This window comes from Gossypium raimondii, chromosome 10, assembly GCF_025698545.1.
Source record: "Gossypium raimondii isolate GPD5lz chromosome 10, ASM2569854v1, whole genome shotgun sequence".
NCBI lineage: Eukaryota > Viridiplantae > Streptophyta > Magnoliopsida > Malvales > Malvaceae > Gossypium > Gossypium raimondii.
This window is the reverse complement of record NC_068574.1, coordinates 27,040,207-27,060,621: the sequence shown is the minus strand read 5'-3', so window position 1 is coordinate 27,060,621 and position 20,415 is coordinate 27,040,207. Positions and strand designations below refer to the sequence as shown.

The window sequence follows — 20,415 nt, the reverse complement described above, 5'->3', positions numbered from 1 at the left end:
TTTACCCCCATAAAGTATCAAATTTTCAAACTAGTCCAGACCAAAAACCATTTTTTAAAATTTAGTCCTTAGGCAAATCCTAATTCTAAATGAATTCCTAAATCTATTTCAATTAGGGAAAGAAAGTTTTATAAATAGTCAATCTTTTCAAAACCTAGAACTCATATTTAGAAAAAAAAATCAAGAAAAGCTCTCAAAATTCTCTCTTATTCTTCTCTATTGTCGAACCACCTTACTCAACCCAAGGTTTCGAGGTTTTCAATTGCAACCCTTTCCTCCCGGTGATTTCCGATTTCTTCATCCAAAAATTGAGTTTTTTTTTTTGTTTTTGTTTTCAATCAGGTGTGGGATCTAATTTAATCATTATGTATGATTAATTAAATTGAAACATTAGGAATTATGGTTTAATCCAGAAAGAAACAACATATTGTAAATTTATTAATTATTTAATGCTTTTATAACTGTGGTTTGGGATTATTTAGCTTAGTAATCTTTAAGCATTATATTTAGTTAATACTCGATAAATGTATGCTAATTGGTTTAGAAAACTATTATTCTTAATAATGCTATTCGTTACATTGTAAAATATTTAAAGTTTTGATAAGTCTTATTAAACCTTAACTGCTTTTCTCAAAAACTTCATTTTAATAACATTGTAATTGGATTACTAAGTAAAGTCGTTTAATTAATGAATATTTTTCTTAAAAAATGAATGATTTTCATACAAATCAACTCAAATAAAAAAATATTTTACTAGATCACTTCGGATCGGGGTATTACAGTCCTAGTATAATTCTAATAATTATAATCATCCTTTACCAATAATTATCTTTAGAAAATTTAATAACATAAAATCTTATTTTAAATAATAATAATAATAATAATAATAATAATAATAATGAAACTACCAACATACAAAACTAATTTAACTAAACTTTAAAATAAAATATTTAATTACATAATTAGTCCCTCACTTAAAAGATGAAAATTCAAATTAATTCCTATTATCAAACCGAAGTTCAATTTAATCCTGAAATTAAAATAGAAATTCAAATAAGTTTACAATATCACAACTTTTATTTTAATATAACTACTATAATATATTTTTTCACATTTGAAAATTATTTATAATTATTTTAAAAAATCAATGGAATTTTTTATTACTTCAAAGATTATAGATATAAGGATGGAGCAATCGTAAATTTTCAAGCAATTGTAAATTGGCTTCTTTCCTTTGAAAACCTTACAAGAAAAGCTTTCTAAAACCCCTTCTCTTTCCCTCATCTATAGTCTTCAAGAATCCTCCCACAAAACCCAATCTCAAAGAAAGAAAGAAGCTCATGGCGTATGAACAAGAAGATCATCCCAAGCTTCAGTTCCCTTTAGATTCCAACTCTTACAACATCACCGCTGAAATCGGTGCTGGTGTTTGTTCTAACGTTTATACGGCCCAATGTCTTCCCATCAATTCAACTGTTGTTGCCATTAAATCCATCGATCTTGATCAGTCCAACGCCGATTTCCGCAACTTTGTCGGACGTGAAACCAACACCTCCTCGCTTCTTTCCCACCCCAATATCCTCAACCTTCATTGTTCCTTCACCGCCGGCAACCGTCTCTGGGTGGTTATGCCCTTTATGTCCGGCGGTTCTTTAGAGTCCATCATCTCATCTTCTTCCCCCAATGGCATACAAGAGCAATGCATTGCCATTATTCTCAAAGAAACCCTGACTGCATTGTCGTATCTTCACAGCCAAGGGCATTTGCATAGAGATATAAAGGCCAGTAACATCTTGTTGGACGATAACGGACGTGTTAAGCTTGCGGATTTCGGTGTTTCGTCATCGTTCTATAAGTGGAGTTCGGTTTACAGATTAGGTTCTTCGCCATTTTCGCAATATTGGATTGCCCCAGAGGTGATTCATTCACATAAAGATTATAGTTTCAAAGCTGATATATGGTCTTTCGGTATAACTGCTCTTGACTCCACCAAGAAGTTTTCAGAAACTTTTCAAGACATGGTTGCTTCTTGTCTCCGTAAAGATCCTGCAAACCGACCCTCTGCAGACGAGCTTTTGAAACATCCTTTCTTTGAGAGTTGCAATGGTACTTCGGAGTTTCTTGCGGAGAATTTGCTGCGTGGATTGCCTAGTGTTGAAGAAAGGTTTAGGGCAGCAAGCAAGATTCTTGAGGAAGGTGTGGGTTGTGATCCTAATGGGGACTGGGCGTCTGGTCTGCTCCTTAATCGTCGGATGTCAACGATAATTGAAGGGAACGGTAATGAAGACGAGGAGTTTGAAGTGCATGACCCTGTATTCCCCGTGGAGTCAACACAAGCGGTGATTCCATGTGACGATGATGGTGAAGAACAACAACCGGCTGCAGGTGGCCGTGGCAATGAAGTTAATGCAGAAACAATGGTGAACGAACTGATGGCATTGATGACTAGTTTGGATGATCAAAAGGAGAAGGTGAAGAAAATAATTAACCAGCTTGGAGCTAAAACGATCGACAGAGAAGATGAATTGGAGAAGGAGAATGCGAGGCTGAGATTGGAGTTAGAGCGTGAAAAGGAACAGAACTTGAAATTGATTCAAGTGATCAACGAAGAAGATCAATTGTTGCACCAGAACGAGAGGCTGAGATTGGAGTTAGAGAATGAGAAGCTGAGATTGGAGTTAGAGAAGCTCAAAATGCACATTTCTGCTACATCAAACACTACTACTGATGACAACAATTGAAAGTTTTGGATTTGTGGTCGCATTTTCAGTCTGTTTTCTTGCTTATTACTAGAAACTGTTGTTTGATTCCAGATGATATTATAGGACTAATGTGATTGAATCTAATGGGAAAATTTTGAGATTTTGTTTCTATGTTGTTTCATATGATACTTCCTTACCAAATAAATAGAGATAAATTGAAGAAAGAGGCTCAATTTAATAAACAAATACATATCATTATTGTTATATCTCGGCACGTAGACCCTTGTCAATATAATAAGCCACCAAAATCAACCTGTATACCCCTTTGGTCATCAAGACCTCTTGACCATTTGTTCCCTTTAGAAGAAGGCCTTAGCCATCCGCTTCCTTAGTGAAGTCACCCACTCAACAACCTATATCATTAGGTACCCAGTTTTTGAATACAAATATTTATTCAATTGTGAACACATTTCAAACATCAACCGGGTCCTACTAGTGAATAACAATCTCGTATTATTTGGGATTAGCACGTTGCTACTCGCATACACTATGCTAATGCGTCCACTGTCAGTAGTAACGGCCTGCCACTTTGCACTACAGTATATGAGAATCTCTCCTATAAATACCTTCCCAATAATGAAGAAAGGGTCACCTTCTTAAGCCTTGAACTTGTCTTGAGTAATCTCTCCTTCTAGTAATTAGCCTATCCTCTTGTCCATTTCTAGCTCTCCAACTCCTAAGTTGGACCGATCTCCTTGACACTACCATATACTCTTCCTTATTCTTCCTCATCTTCACTCTATCTCCTCCCTTTGTTGTACACTCTATCAATAATTATTAATATTTTAAGAAATGTGTTTTATTAAAAATGTCTTTCTTACACTAATAAATCTTAAATGCAATAATAATAAAATTGTTACCCTCTAAGCGAAAAGACTCAAATTCGAATAATGAAAATAACACTATTAAAAAAAAACAATCACAAACTCAAAAGAATCTTAGTCATGAAAAAACGAATTCACCATAGTGTGGTGCATAGAACCTTAACAAAACGGAAAAAGGGGAATTTTCCTAAAAAGAGAAAGGAATCGAACTTGGTTAATTTAATTTCCATACTTTCATAATTTTCATTTAACCCCTAAGCTATTCCCTTATTTTTGGAATAATTTTGCATTCCCATTAAGCTAAAATTCGAGATGTTACATTTTTAATTGGTTCCGTGGACATCACTACACTACACCAAAACAGGCTTTTAGCGGCACTTTTAGTGGCGTTTGGAAAAAAACGCCGCTAAAAATCAAGCATTAGCGGCGCTTTACACAAAACGCCGCTAAAGATCAAGCATTAGCGGCGCTTTTAGGAAAGCGCCGCTAAAAATAAGCATTAGCGGCGTTTTTTGGAAAAACGCCGCAAAAAAACCTAAGCCCAACGGCATCGTTTTTTGACCTATCAGGTCTTTAGCGGCGTTTTTAAAAAAGCGCCGCTAATGCTCAGATCTTTAGCGGCGTTTTTGAAAAAGCGCCGCTAATGCTCAGAGCTTTAGCGGCGTTTTTGAGAAAGCGCCGCAAAAATATTTTATCTGTTATTTACTATTTAATTTTTTTATTTATATTAATTAAAATTTAATTTATTTTAATTGAATATTTGTTAAATGGATAAATTTGAAATAATGACACATAGAAATAATTTGAAATAAAAAACATAGAAAATATTTGTTAAAATGGAAAAATTAAAATACTATTATTTAAAATAATTTTAAAATTTTTAGGTAGATGACTGATTGATTTTAATTGTAAAAAATACGATAGTATTAATTTTAAAATATTTAATTAATTATCATTATAGTTTAGGGTTTAATATATATGGTTTAGGGTATATGGTTAATTTAGGATTTAAGGCCGGTTTAGGAGTTACAATTTTAACATTTATAGATTATGGAATTACGAATTAGGGATTAGAGATTCTAGTTTAAGGGTTGTGATTTAGGCATTAGGGGTTAGGGGTTAGAGATTAAGAGTTAGGGATTTAAGGTTTATGGATTTGATGTCAGGTTAGGCTTTAGGGTTTAGATTAATTAGTGTGTTTTAATTTTTTATGAAATAAGGTTTAGGGGTTAGGGGTTAGGGGTTAGGGATTCGAGTTTAGATTAATAAATGTTTTTGAATTTATATATTAGATAAGGTTTAGGGGTTAGTAGTTAGGGGTTAGAGGTTTAGGTTAGGGGTTAAAAGTTAAGAGTTAGTGATTTAGGGTTTAGAAATTTGGGGTCAGGTTATGGTTTAAGGTTTAGATTAATTAATATTTTTAATTTATATATTAATTAAGTTATTACATAATTGTAAAAGAGGGGTTAGGGGTTAGAGGTTAGGAATTAAGGGTTAGAGGTTAAAGGTTAATTGCTTGGATAATTCTAACTTAATAATTAATTACTGACCATTTAATAATTTTTTCTTATTAAAATCTATGATATTTATTTTGAGAGTACTTAGTTTTTTTATAAAAATTAATTTTAAAAATAATAAATATTTTATATGACTTAACTAATAATATTTAATAGATAAAATAAAAGATTTTTAGTAGAACAAAATATAGTCATTTTGTTCAAAATAAAATAAATTTTTAACAGATAAAAAATAAACAATAGCGGCTATAAAAACGCCGCAAAAATCATTTTAGAATGGCGCCATTTTACCCCAAATTTTCCCCCCATGAAATCCTGAATCTTCCCATGGCCTTACCCGTTCCCTTTCTATTCACCAAGTCCTTTCTCCTATTACCCTTTCCCCTCTCCCTTTCTCTCTTCCTCTTCACCGACCCTATCAAAGAAACCCACTTTCCATCTCGGTTGCAGAACATTTACGATGTTTTGAACTCCTTCTTCATCGTTTTCTCTACTTCCCCTTCTTCTTCTGCTCTCCAATGGCTATCCCCGCCGCAAACGTTTAACAAAAAAACACCCTTTTGTTTATACCCAATGCCAGTGTATCCACGCGCGTTATGTCTTTTTAATTTGTAACCAAGATTATCAATGTCCCTCAAGGCTTGATTATGAGCTTTACAATAGAACGACATCAATGAGATTTTGGGTCCTAAGTCTTCTTGTATCTCTTTCAAGGATTCGCTTGTAGGTGCTTTGGGTACATGGTTTCCAAGAAGAAATACATCTATATATACCATTGATGATGACTGCTTTGTAAGCTCAACCCTTGTCTCTTCCCTGTTCTATTTTTTGTTTTTGAATTTTGGATTTTGGTGGGTTTCTCCGAAAATAGTCTTCATTTTAAAGATCTGGGTTTGATCCAACTTTTTTAATACTATTTTACTTTTGGTTTTAAGTCTCGGATCTTGATGTATGGATGTTTAGATCTTGACTTTGATTTTGGAATTTTGCATTTTGTTTGTTGTTTTGGTCACTTTAAAAAGTTGTTTTCTTTAATGTAGTTTCCTATCTTTTATTTGCTATTTGGATCTGCAATTACATAACATATTTTGATCTGTGTTCCATGTTATGTTTTTAACTCAATTCCTGCTTTGGTTTGTCCAAAATTTAGTCATTTACCAATGTAATATATAAGCCTTAGCTGCCTTTCCTAATAATGTTATGAAACATAGTGTTTTCTTCTTTTTTTATTGTCTTTCATGTTTGATTTGTAAATCTTGAACTGTTGGTCGATTTTTGGATGCATATTATGTGTGTCTAATTGCTTTAGAGATTATTTTAGAGATTATATTGAAGACATATGGCATTTCATTTGGTAAGTTTAAGGGCTAAAAAAATAAAAAAAATTAAATGGAGAGCTAAAATAACTTTGTTATAAAGTTGGTGGAGGGCCAAAAAAACCATTAGACCAAATAGAAATAAACATTTAAATACTAAATATATAAATATATATTAGGAATTTGATTCAGTAATGTGTCACCTAAGGACAAAGCATAGTTGAAGCTGTCAAAAGAAATCTATAAATTAAAAAAGAAAAAAAGTCATAAAAACGCCCTTGGAATCAGCTTTTGTCAACTAAACACATAAACAAAATGAATAAATAAACAAGTTCTGAAACATAAGATTGGTTGGAGAAATGAGAGATCTTTCTTCTCTAATTAATAAATTGAGAGGTTCAAAAGATTCTATTCAAGTGTGAGAGAGAAGAAGCAAATTTATGAAGGCAAGCTATTAGCCTGTGTAAGGAAAGAGTTACCCCATGAAATGAATGTTTGTTTGCGAGCCATTATAGTGGGAAGTGTACCTTTTCTTATAGATTTGATGGGGAAAATTGGCCACTATTAGCAGTTTTCTTGTTCTCTCATCAGCCACTTTATGTTTTGGTAGTTTTATTTCTCAATATGATATTAACTAAGGGATGAAAGATTTTGTTTGTTAATGTGGATTATTCATTAAAATGCTTTGCACTGACTCGACAACAAGAATCTATGTTAAATGCTTATTGGTTTCTTGATTTCTTCGAACTAAGGTGATTTATGTGGATTTTATTTTTAAAACGGGAATGAAACATTTGGTAATTTATGTGCCCATAAATAACATAACACTTATGTTGCAGGAAAGATGTGCAGGTGCTGATACTGTAGCTCTTGTAGCTGGGATATTGCATAGATCTAGAACTAATCTCCAAGCATTGCTATTAAAGAGTAATACAGTTGTAGTTGAAGATTTCTTTGTGCACCTGGTATGGTTCTCAATTAGTCATTTTCTATCAATTGGGTTAAGAAAATGCAAAAAAAAAATTATATTCGTGTGATTTATGTTGACTTATGGTTTAGTGCTATGTTTGAACAAGACTAGAATAGTTATTTATAACAGTGTTGGACCACCTCTAATCCATATTTTCCTGAAATTAAAAAATACCAGTAATAAGAAACACTTTGTCCTCTCTTCTTTCACAAAGGATGTCCTGGTTTCTGCTTTGTGTTATTTGTATATGTATAGTATTAAATAAATGTCAAAGTAGTATGTGGTTAAGATTTTAGTTCCACCTTTCATAGAAAAGCAAGTTGTTAACGCTTTGTAGACATAGAGATATATTATAGATAACGACAGGGGTCATTCTATTGGATCTTCCAAGTGAGTCTGTAAGGTATGTCAGAGTAAATTTAATAATTTCCCGTTTTGTTGCTTCATTAATTTGGTACATTGAACCTTTTGAACATATAGACAACTTCATAATATATTCAAGCGTTTCTTTATTACTTTATACTAAATTCAATTGAATCATTATTTGGTATGATGTGATGAAAAATCATGAATGATAAATCGATATTCGAAATAGGCTCCTTGTTGCCCCCTCCCTTTGAAAAAATGGCCCTCCGAGCAGTTGTGGGATCTCAGAAATTATGAGGACTTGGATTCTTGAAGATCTTTGACACTATCTTGTGCTAGATTATTATGATGGCGGTGTCAAGTTACTCTATGTAACTTATGATTTGTAGCTCAAATATTTTCTTTAATCAGTACAAAATGATGACAAACACGCACCAAGGGGCTCGATTCATGAAGGAAGCCGGTTTTTTTTGTTCAAACAGTTGAAACAAAATTCAAAGATCGATTACTCTAATAACTATTAGAGCTTTGATGAAGGTAGCTCTTCCCGTCAAAGGCCCTCCTATTACTTTCATCATTAAAGCTAAAAATAGATAGACCAAATGTGTCACTTCTCTACTCTATACAAGCATGTATACCTCTCAAGTCCTTGCTCCCGCCACTCAACCCTACCAGATAGCCCATGTAATAATCTACATAGCACAAGCTAAGTCCTTTGTATATATAAATATATATTAGTAATTTGATTCAAGAATGTGTCACCTAAGGACAAGGCATAGTTGAAGCTGTCAATAGAAATCTATAAATTAAAAAAGAAAAAAAGTCATAAAAACTCCCTTGGAATCAGCTTTTGTCAACTAAACACATAAACAAAATAAATAAATAAAAACAAGTTCTGAAACATAAGATTGGTTGGAGAAATGAGAGATCTTTCTTCTCTAATTAATAAATTGAGAGGTTCAAAATATTCTATTCAAGTGTGAGAGAGAAGAAGCAAATTTATGAAGGCAAGCTATTAGCCTGTGTAAGGAAAGAGTTACCCCATGAAATGAATGTTTGTTTGCGAGCCATTATAGTGGGAAGTGGTGCATTTAAATGAGTGAGTTATACACTGCTTGATGAGAGTGCAACTACCTCTCATCTCTCACTATTTATTTAATAATTGTTAAATATTCTTATTTTTATATCATATTCATGTTATCTTTTAATGATATTTTGTGTCTGTCTTTTTTATTGCTTTCACGCTTTTTATTGCTTTTATTCTTTTATTTTATTTTTTAAATTGAAAGTGTTCATGAATTAGGTTCAACCCATTAAAAGTTATTCCTATATGAAAATGTATATACTTTATCATTGAAAATGTATATACTTTATCATTAATGGAACATATGAAATGCTTGTTGGTACTTTGTTTTATTTACCGATTGTGGAGATTTCTTTTGACATGTTTCTCTTTGTGGGTTTGGACAGATTTAGGACTAAGACAACCAAGGTTAGAAGGGGAAGAATATTTATCAATTATTGATGAGTTCATTGAGGCGATTTTAACACGTTAGCCTGATGCTATTGTACAGGTTTCTCTCTTTCAGAAGTGAGACTTTTGTTTTATGCTGATACCATGATGTTTATTTGATGGTTACCCCATTTAGTTTGAGGATTTTCAAATGAAGTGGGCCTTTAAAACTCAAACGCTATCGGAAAGGTTTTGCATGTTTAATGATGACGTACAGGTGAGCACTTGGCCCAGCAAGTTGCTACTTTTATGGATAGGATTAGATTCTAGTGTAACTTAGATTGCTGCAGCATCACTATGAATGCCACAAATATTAGAAAGTTGTGCTTACTTAATTCTCTTAGGGAACTGCTGGAGTTGCACTTGCTGGATTGTTAGGAACTGTAAGAGCACAAGGTCGATCTTTGGATGATTTTCCAAACCACAAGATTGTTGTGGTGGGAGCTGGAAGGTATTTGGCTGACTCATAAAGCTTGGTCTTTCAATCTTTCACCATAATTTTTCTACGGCTCCTTGCATCCATTCCCTCACAGCTTTGTTTCTCATAAAACTTTTCTTTCGGCTTCCAGTGTAGGGCTTGGTGTTCTTAGCATGGTCATTTCAAGTCATTGTAAGGATGACAGAAATGCGATCTGTTGCACGTAACTTCTTCCTACTTGATAAAGATGTACAATTTTGTACCTCCTTTCTAGCTTTTTTCATCCTATTTGTGCAAAGCCTTTTATGTTCTTCTAGATATGTAATGTCCTTTCTCTTGTGTAATGAAGATGTGGATTTTATGAACTAATCATGTAAAATGTTTTGCCAAAAATCATCTGCGATTTCTTTTTACGATATCTACTTCATTCATAGTTTTCTTTCTCTTTTAGTTTCTTACTTCTATGAGAAAATCATTATGGTTTGACTCTAGGAATCTAAATTTTCTAATTTTTAATTGTGTTATTAATTTATTATTTTAAATTCTAAAGCTAAATTCATTAATTTTTATATTTAGTTTTAAAGTTAAGATTTTCATAGAAATTTTAATTTAAATAATATTTTTATTTATCCTTAACAAGTATATTTAAAGTTCAAATTTAAAAAATAAAACATAATATAATATTTATCATAAAAATAAATATTATTTGATTAAAATATATTTTTAAAGGTTATGTTTTTAGCGGCGTTTTTGCTAGAAGCGTCGCTAAAGATTTATTCTTTAGCGGCGTTTGTGGCTAAAGCGTCGCTAAAGCTCACGATCTTTAGCGACGTTTGTATCTAAAGTGCCGCTAAAGGTCAAGATCTTTAGCGGCGTTTGTGACAAAAGCGCCGCTAAAGGTCATGTTCTTTAGCGGCGTTTGTTATAAAAGCGCCGCTAAAGTTAGCGGCGTTGTCAATAGCGGCGCTTTTTGCGGCGCTTGTAAAAGCGCCGCTAAAAGCCTGTTTGGTGTAGTGCTAATTATCTTTTAAAAATAAAAAATGAAATATATATATTAAATGTGACAATTTCTCATTAAAGATAAAAAATATGATTTTATTGAAAAGTCACGAGTAAATCAATAAAAATTGCAAAAGTAAATTAATAAAGAAATTTTATGATGGGAAATTTATGGGTTACCATCCAATTTTCATAAGTTTTTATTTTAGGCACTAAAAAAATGCAAGAAGAGCATTGTCATTACAAACTATTTTTAGTCTTTCGTTGTTAATTTAGGTTAGGCAATATTATTGTACACTCATTTTAGTCACTCAACTTTAATAATGTTTTTATTTTGGTCACTCTTTTCTTTTTAGAATTAATTTTATTTAAAAAAACTTGAGTGTATACCGAAAATTGAGTTATTCAACTGCAATGATAAAACTCAAATTTTCCTATAACTCAATTCTTTATAAAAAAACTCGTGTTTTTCCTCAGTAAAACACTAGTTTTTCTCTGTAAAATCATCTCTTTGGAAAACAACTAAATTAATTCTAAATAAAAAAAAGATAAAATGGTTTTTCTATAAAATCCAAGTTTTTCCTATAAAACCCTAGCCAATTCCTATAAAAGCCCAAAATTTTCTTTTTACTAGGAAAATAAAGTAATTTTTTAAAAAAGAAGGAAAAACAAGGATATGAAAAATGATTTGGTTTTCCAACCATGTAGTTTATAATCTTAGTTTTTTTAAAAAAGTTTTATAATCTTGATTATTCTTATGTTGAGTGATTCTAATATGTAATGGTATTACATCAACAATAATACTAATTACTTGGAAAAACAAAATCTAAATTTCACAAATCAATATTTACTAGAAATTATTCTCCTCTAACTTCTTTTCTTCTAAAAATTTAGAAGCTAACAGTTTTTCTTTTAAGTATTTATTTCAATATTTGCCATGACTTTAGTTTCGGAATTACATACATGTCTTTAATTAATAGAGTAATAGCTATGTGATTAGTGTACACATATATTGTTTTAAAGAATCTACACATATTATTTGAAGTAAGATTTCCATGCATTTTGGAAAGGTTAAATTATGCTATTAGTTTTTATACTTTATAAAAGTTGTGGATTTTATTTATATATTTTATTTAACCAATTTTAATCTTTATGTTTTTCAAATTGATTACTTTTATTTTTTTGTATTTTTCAAAATTTGTAATTTTATTCTCGGCCAAACAGTAGCAGTTAAATTCGTTTGATCAAATTCATTTACTAGTCCTATACCATGTGTACAATTTTAGATTTAGTTCATTTTCTCCATTTGAATGATTCTAAGTCTTTATACTTTTCGAATTTTGAAATTTCAATCTTAACGCAAATGACAGTCAGTAATCCATCAACTGGATTTTTAGTGAGTAATATGTGAAAATAATAAGTTAACATGACATTACATTTATGTTAATATGTTTGGCGCATCAAATTTTGGAAATAATAGATGTAACACCCCAAAATTGGGCCTACGAGTTTTAGGGGTATTTTAGAAATTTTAGCCTTAGAGTGTTCGAAATTTTGTGATATGGTATATCAGTAATTTTTTTTTATTATGGTTTTTAAAAGGTCAAATAAATTTTTAAAAAAATGTTTTAGAAAACTTTAATTTTAAAAAAATGAATGATTTCTAAAAGAGTCAAAATTTTGAGTTTTTAAGAGGCAATTAAACTAAATTTTAAAAAATAAACCTAAAATCATCCCCCACCTATAAGTTTCACATTAGTCTTCTCCATCTTCATGCTTTAGCTGTCCCTTGCTCCCAAAGCTCCTCTCTTCAACTTTTTGTTCTTCAACCTTAATTCTCTTGATTTCTATCATCACCCAAGCCAAATATCTCCATAAAATCCAAGAAAAACACTGTAGATTCCTTCATTGTCAAGCTTGTGGGTTTTTCAGGTTTTCAATCAAACACTTGATTTTTCGTCATCTAAGGTAACGATTCAACTCTTAAATAGTTTTCAATGTTATTTAGTCTTTAAAACTATGTTTTTAGCCATTAAATCACATGTTTTGAGTAAAAGCCGAAATTTGACTCGTTAATGGTGGATTTTGGGATTTTGCATAAAAACCATACCTTTATAATTTTGAAATGTGTAGGAAGTCAGAATCGTAAATTGGTATGGATACCCTATCAGGAGTATCGATGCTTGGGGTAATTTTATCGTTACTTTTTCAATGGTATTGATATTTTCCAGGTTTTGATTTTTGGATGAGAAACAAAATGTTGTTTTGGTACCGATTTTCTAAGCGGTATCGATACCACTTGAAAGAATTATCAATACCTCACCTTTAGTATCGATACCTACGTGGTCAATTTTGAGATTTTGCTAAATGGACCTTATGCATGTTTAATTATTATTACAAGATTATTTAAAGTATGTTTGGCATGTTCTAATTTAAAATATGACCCGATTATTTAAAATATGTGGGGTAGGAATGGGAACACATTGCCTTTAATCCTAAATTTTACTTGCAGGAATGAGACTTGGATCATTTCCCCCGCCACTCACACCTTTATTTGTTTGTTTGTTTGTTTGTTTGTTTGTGAATGTTAGATTATTAGATTCGGTCAACAAGATTACGGGTATTTTTGCCTTGTAATAAATTATTTTGTTCTCGTTAGTAGACTTAGGTTCTATGCCTTCATAATTTTGAACCGATTTAGCTATTAAGTAGAGAATCTCGATAGAGACTGTTAGATTTGGAACAACAAATTACAAGTTCTTTAGACGAGAGTGTCATAGTAAGTAGAGGAATTTGTTAGCAAATTTATCGTAGAATGGTTTGTGGTGGTGGATAAGATTTTTAAGAAAAGTTGTAAGAAGTTAGAGAGAATAGTATCAAAGTGCACAGCGAAAGTTTTATGGTTGGTTTAAAATTAGGATACCATATTTAGCGATTAAGCAAGTGATGTGTTAGCAGGGAATTTCAAGGACAAAATTCTTTTTAGAAGGAGAGAATTGTAACACCCCAAAATTGGGCCTAGAAGTTTTAGAGGTATTTTAGGAATTTTAGTCATAGAGTGTTTAGAATTTTACGACATGGTATATCGGTAATATTTTTTTTATTATGGTTTTTAAAAGGTCAAATCAACTTTTGAAAAAGTATTTTAGAAACCTTTAATTTTAGAAAAAGGATTGATTTGTAAAAGGGTCAAAATTGTGAGTTGTTAAGGGGCAATTAAACCAAATTTTAAAAATCAACCTAAAATCATCTCCCACATATCACGTTAGTCTTCTCCATTTTCATGTTTTAGCCGTCCCTTGCTCCCAAAGCTCATCTCTTCTAGTTTTTGTTCTTCAACCTTAATTCTCTTGATTTCTATCATCACCCAAGCCAAATATCACCATAAAATCCAAGAAGACACCCAAAAATACCATAGATTCCTTCATTGTCAAGCTTGTGAGTTTTTTGGGTTTTCAATCAAATACTCGATTTTTCATTGTCTAAGGTAACGATTCAACTCATAAATAGTTTTAAATGTTATTTAGTCTTTAAAACTAATTTTTTAGCCATTAAATCGCATGTTTTGAATAAAAGTAAAAAATTGACTCGTTAATGGTGGATTTCGGGATTTTGGATAAAAACATAGTTTCAAAGTGTTTTTCAATTAGTTTTAACATGATTAGAAGGTTTCTAAAATTATTTTGAAGTTTCGATAAAAATTTCTTAAGTTTTAATGAATTTCTGTGAAAATAGCCATAAACATGTCAAAAATTTCGATAACATGAATTGAGTATTTTATTGTAGTTTAAAGGTTGGGAATTAATCATAGGTGAATTATAAGATGAACGAAACTGGTTTTAGGTGAAAAGCTTAAGTATAGACCGAGATATTCAAATTTTAAGCTTTCTATGTTAAAGGTTTCGGTTACATGAGAACTTAACTTAGGCTTGTGTTTTTAGATGATTTTGGTGAGTCTTTAGTTGAATGTTAATTGTGCTTATTGTGTGATTTAATTTGGTAAGGCTTCGGAATCATTAGGACCTTCTTCGAGCAAGGCAAAAGACAAGGAAAAGCTAGTTTAAGCTTTTGGCTTTTTGGCGAAAGAATAATCGGTGAGTGTTTCGAATAACTGCTAGTAGACACGATTCATAGTGTTAATTGGGAGCTTAGGAATAGCCTAAACCCTATCTTAAGTTCTGAGTGTAAGTTTTCTATTTCCCTTGTTTTATTTTTGGTGAATTATGTGATTATGAGAATATTTATGGATTGATTATTATGATGCGATATTGTGATATGAGACGTGCGTGATGACTATTGTGAATTGTATTGTGTTGTGGGCATATTAAATATGTCGAATGATAGTGATGATGTTGTGTTAGCAATATAAATGTGCAATGAAAATGTGCAAAAATCGGTAAGTACGTATGTGTTGAATTATGGAATGTGATGCTAATATAACAGATTATGTATGTGATAAACTAATTTTAATGCACTTATATATGGTTGGATACGTTATGGCTCAATGATCATTATTGTGGCACTTTAAGTGCAATTAAATGTGAATTCGATAAGCATGCATTGTGTACAAGTTTGTGATGTGAACTAATGAATATGAACAGAGATGATGTCCATTAAATCAATAATTAAAATTGTGTAATTGTTGATATTTTGGCCTTGTAACCATATGAGACCATTGGATATAGTTGGTATACCATAGAATTGTGAGTACTCACCTATATGTGTTTTGTGATTTGGGCGTTGAAGCCCTAAGACATGTTAGAGAGATGAAGGAATGTGAGCTAAACTCATCAATGGGACATATTTGGTGTGTTGGAGAGTGTTAGTTTTATGCTTCACTTTTGGGATATGATCGACTCTATGAGTCATTTAGTGTGTTGGAGAGTGTTAGCTCTATGCTTCAACTTTGGGATATGTTCGACTCTATGAGTCATTTGGTGTGTTGGAGATCCGTGTATCCGATGTGTGGTGGTAGAGCCCAATTTTATGTTTCATAGCCTCAAGTGCCAAATTATCTTAATATATATATGTATAATGTGATGTATGCCTAAATGAGTATGTGGTTGCTATGCAAATTATCGTTTAAATGTGTTCTTAGTTTTTTTTGATAATATGATGTGATATGGATGCATAAATATGTAAATAATGTGCTAAATGAGTCAATTTAAGTTTCATGAAAGTGTTAGTATGTTCTTTTATTAAATTGTGTATGTAATTGTGATTTGGATCATTTCCATTTAACTTGTGAATGCATATGAATATATCTACTAGACTTGTGGGTTATTAAAGCATGTATACGTCATTTAGTCTTGATGAATTATTGTTAAATGAATTATATATAAGTGAGTTGAGTATAATTGCATGTAGGAGTATATGTTAGTTTTATGACTTAATGAAACGTGAATATGTTATTTTGACTTTATTAGAATATGGTTGTGAATGTGTTGTAACATGCTCTTGTTTAACCTATCATATTTTGTGTACATTATGGTTATTCTGAGCATTCACTGAGCTTGTTAAGCTCACCTACTCCTTTTAAACCCTTGCAGATTAGTTGTGTGCCAGTGTGAGCGGTGTGGTTCCAATGGCAGATCCAAGCAGGTCATTTTCTGTGATTTCATAGGGGTTATTGTTATTTGTTTATATTTTGGGGATAAGGCAATGTGGTAGACTTTTACTAATATTTGTCATGATGCTTGGATGCTTCCATAGATTATTTGTTCCTAGGTTTATGAAATTCATTTCATATTACGTTGATTATTGCTCGGACTTACTTTCAATGCTTGAGACTATTACTACGATCGTTTTGACATTTAGACGATATGATAGCATGATGGATCGGTACATGTTGGAATGATTTGTATGCTCAAGTATGTTGTATTTTTCTGGTCTGGAGCAGAGGTATCGATATTCTTGTTGTAAAAACGATACCTGTATGATTTTGAAATGTGCAGAAAGTCAAAATCGTAAATTTGACCTTATGCATGTTTAATTATTATAAGATTATTTAAAGTATGTTGGGCATGTTCTAATGATGATTGGTATATGTCTAACTAAAAATTTATAAGATCACTAATAAAGAGGATAATTTCTTAATAATGTGACAATTTACTATGAGTATGACATGAGATGGTGGTGTGGCATCATGATATTCGGGCTTGGCGACCAAACTGGGTATAAGGTGTTACAATAGAACTTTAATTAATGAATTTAACAATTATTATATGGTGTTTACTAAAATTTTAAAATTTGAGAAATATAGAGACTAAAACTAACAAAATAAAATATAGAAATTAAATCCATAACTTTTGCTAAGTATAGGGTTAATAGCAAAATTTAACCTTTATAGGAAACATTATTTAATGATGAGTTCAAATTCTAACAAGTGTTAGTGTTGACTACATGCCAGCTCCACATTTTTACTATTATAGAAAGTGGGACCCATTTTTAAAATAAAATTTTAATTAATTGTTAAACAAATAAATAATAATATTTTTAAACAAATTTTCACATGTACTACTAATTTAGTAATTATTTTGAAATTTGTGTCAATAAATAAATATTAATATTTTATAAAAAATTTAACATGTATTACTGATTTCTTTTCCAATTTAATAACCCAAAACAATTAAAAATTTTATATTTCTATTAACTTTCTTAAATTTTTATATAAATACTTTTGCCAAAGAGTTGGTGTTTATACCTCCAATTAGTTTTGTTTTTGTGTGTGTGTGATAATGGGGTCCAAACAATTTTATTCATTTTTTAATTCAAACTTTTTTTTATAATTTTTCATTTTAAGGCTATTGATTATTTAAATATATGGTTTAGTTTTTTACTTATTTAATATCGAGAAATAGGTTTTGTATTACTTTCATATTAAATTAATAGAGAAATCTTAATTTAATTAATACAGACATACTATAATTCAATTAATACATGCACCTAAACTGATACATTACATGAGTAAAAAACAGTATATATATGAACATAAATATAAAAAAATAATGTAGTATGAGTCAAATATGTATAAGTACTCAAGTAATTAAATTTTGATTAATGATGAGATAAGTAGAAATTAAAGTTAATGTGCAAGTGTTACATCAAAGTAACTAATTTTCAATTCCCCCCTCCCCACCTCAAAGTATCAATTAAGTCATTTGTAGCCTAGCTTATATTTGGTCTTTAAAAGTCTCCCTCAATTTTATTGGCAATATTTGTTTTTAACAAATTAGATGCAAGTTTGACACGTGGTAAGTATATATGTATCTATAATTTAATTTACTACATGTTTTAAATATGTTTCGTGTTAGATCTAAATTGGCATTTAAAACTAAAGTTGATGACTAGGTTGACAAAAAAGAAACTAGATTTATATTATTCTAATACTTAGATAACTCAATTGGAACATCTTAAAATTTAGAGACCAATTTAAAATGACTTTTAGTGAATTGGCCCTTATCTTTTATCTCTAGTATATATCAGCAAGATGGTGTGGAACTGGCAGTGACGCCAGTCTTAGACACTAAGAATTAACTAAAATCCAGCTCTTTTTCCCCTTTTAATATAATTGCGGTTTGATGATGACATTTGTGAATAAAATATTTGCATGATGTGAAATTCAAAAGTTTGTTTAGGTTTCACATTTTTCTTCTTCCCATCAAATTTTGTTAAAAATAGATTATATAATTTCCTTTAAATGATTTTGTAAAAGTTGTCTGAGGAATTTTCTAGCTTAATTATAAAATTTAGTACATTAACTTTACACATAGATTTGAATTATGATAGCGTTTATAATTCATTTCTATATTAAAATTGGATCAAAATATTTAAATTTAAGTTAAAATTACTTTCTCCACCAACAATGATTTAGGTAAACTTGATTAACAAAAGTTGCTACTCATATTACAACCTATATTTTAATCTTTAGTACTAATGTAACACCCTCATTCGACTCGGTCGTTGAATTGGGTATGGGGTACCACAAATGGACCGGATTAGATTAAACATGTAACACCCCAAATCCGGTCTAAACGTTATGACTGAATCTGGCAATGCCACATTGTAACACCCCTTACCCGTATTCGACGCCGGAATATGGTACGAGGCATTACCAGAACACATACACTTATAAACATGTTAAACCGAATTATAAAATTTCATTCAAATTTAAACTCTTCAAATTTTTTAACATGCTTCCATAAATCTTCACGTTATAACTTCAAAATACTATATTTATAACAAATAGGGCTTCTGAGACCCAACACATACTCATGCAATTCAATACTTCATTTCCATTTCATTTAATTCACGATTCTCATGTTCACGATTCAATTCAATTTCTCAATCCAATATACATTTCAATACCACAATAATTCATTTAATTCACATCATATCATTTGCAATTTCCATTTAATTCACGTACAATTCAATTTTATTAAGTTCAATACTAATACATATTTGTCGTTTAACTTAACGTCCCCTTATTGCATCATTTTACACTTCAAGCATGAACCTAGTATTTCATTTCCTTTCCACTCCCGTTTCCTATGCATACCACACAAGATATAAACAATACACTCAACCATAGTCGCAAGCTAGTCTTTTTGAAGACTAACCACATGATAAACTATTTTAATAAAGATTACAAACTTTAAACCTTACCACCCTTTTATTATCACAAGCATATTTCCATCTAGACATTTAACATCTCAATGCATAATTTTATAAATTTAATGTGGCGTAATCCAGCCACAACTTGGCCAAAGCCTAAGCATACACACCAAACATGCTAGCCAAATAAAAATATAGTATAAGCATTATAAGCATGGATAAGCACCATATTTATTTATGTATCAAACTTATCAACATGAGTTAATTCATAAACCATTTCTGACATTGCTACATACCAAATCATATACCAAGTATACCACATACACATACTATGAAACTTTATTTTCTCACATGAACTTTAACTATAACTAATAATGCACAATTATAAACATCATTTCTTTTCAATCGTTTATCAATTATAATTGAGCATATGGTCAATTATACACAAATAATTCATATGTTCTTCCAATTTTCCTCCTCCTCCTCTCCATTCCACATCCTTAATGTGTATAACACACTTAAACAACATTAACTACAATTTCACTATTCACTCACATGTATATTCAAAGCTATCTATTCGAGTCAGAGTCACTAAATTATTTTTATCCGGAGCTACAAAACTCCAAATTAAGATCCGTAATTTTCCCCAAAACTAGATTCACATATATTCTTACCATAAAATTTTTAGAATTTTTGGTTTAGCCAAATAATACAATTTATTCTTTAAAGTTTCCCATGTTTCACTGCTCGACAGTTCTAACCTCTCTTCACTTAAAATTAATCATCTCAATGTACAGAATTCGGATATTGTTTCCGTTTTTTTCTCTTGAAAATAAATTCATTGAGGATTCTAAACATATAAAATTTATCCCATAATTATTTTTTAAAATTTTACAATTTTCCAAATTCAGAATAGGGGATTTTGAACTCATTCTAACTCTATCTAACTAAACTTCAAATATCTCAAAATATATAACTCTTTTACTTACTCTGTTTCTTTTATGTGAAAATAGACTCATTCAGCTTCAATTTTATATATTATTCAGCCTCTAATTCAATCTCCACCATTTTGGTGATTTTTAATGTCACACAACTGTTGCTGTCTAAACTATTTTAT

The 20,415-nt window shown here is 30.8% G+C and overlaps 1 protein-coding gene and 1 long non-coding RNA gene across 2 annotated transcripts; both read left to right on the top strand.

Moving 5' to 3' along the window:
• Positions 1-1,340: 1,340 nt before the first annotated feature.
• On the top strand, positions 1,341-2,741 carry LOC105775391 (serine/threonine-protein kinase BLUS1). Its single transcript, XM_012597908.2, has one exon. It carries the CDS (start codon positions 1,341-1,343, stop codon positions 2,739-2,741), a length of 1,401 nt encoding a protein of 466 aa, XP_012453362.1.
• Positions 2,742-5,752: 3,011 nt separating this feature from the next.
• LOC105778320 (uncharacterized) lies at positions 5,753-9,435 on the top strand. Its single transcript, XR_008190207.1, has 3 exons — positions 5,753-5,895; positions 7,259-7,384; positions 9,226-9,435. It is a non-coding gene; the product is annotated as an uncharacterized LOC105778320 (long non-coding RNA).
• Positions 9,436-20,415: the final 10,980 nt, after the last annotated feature.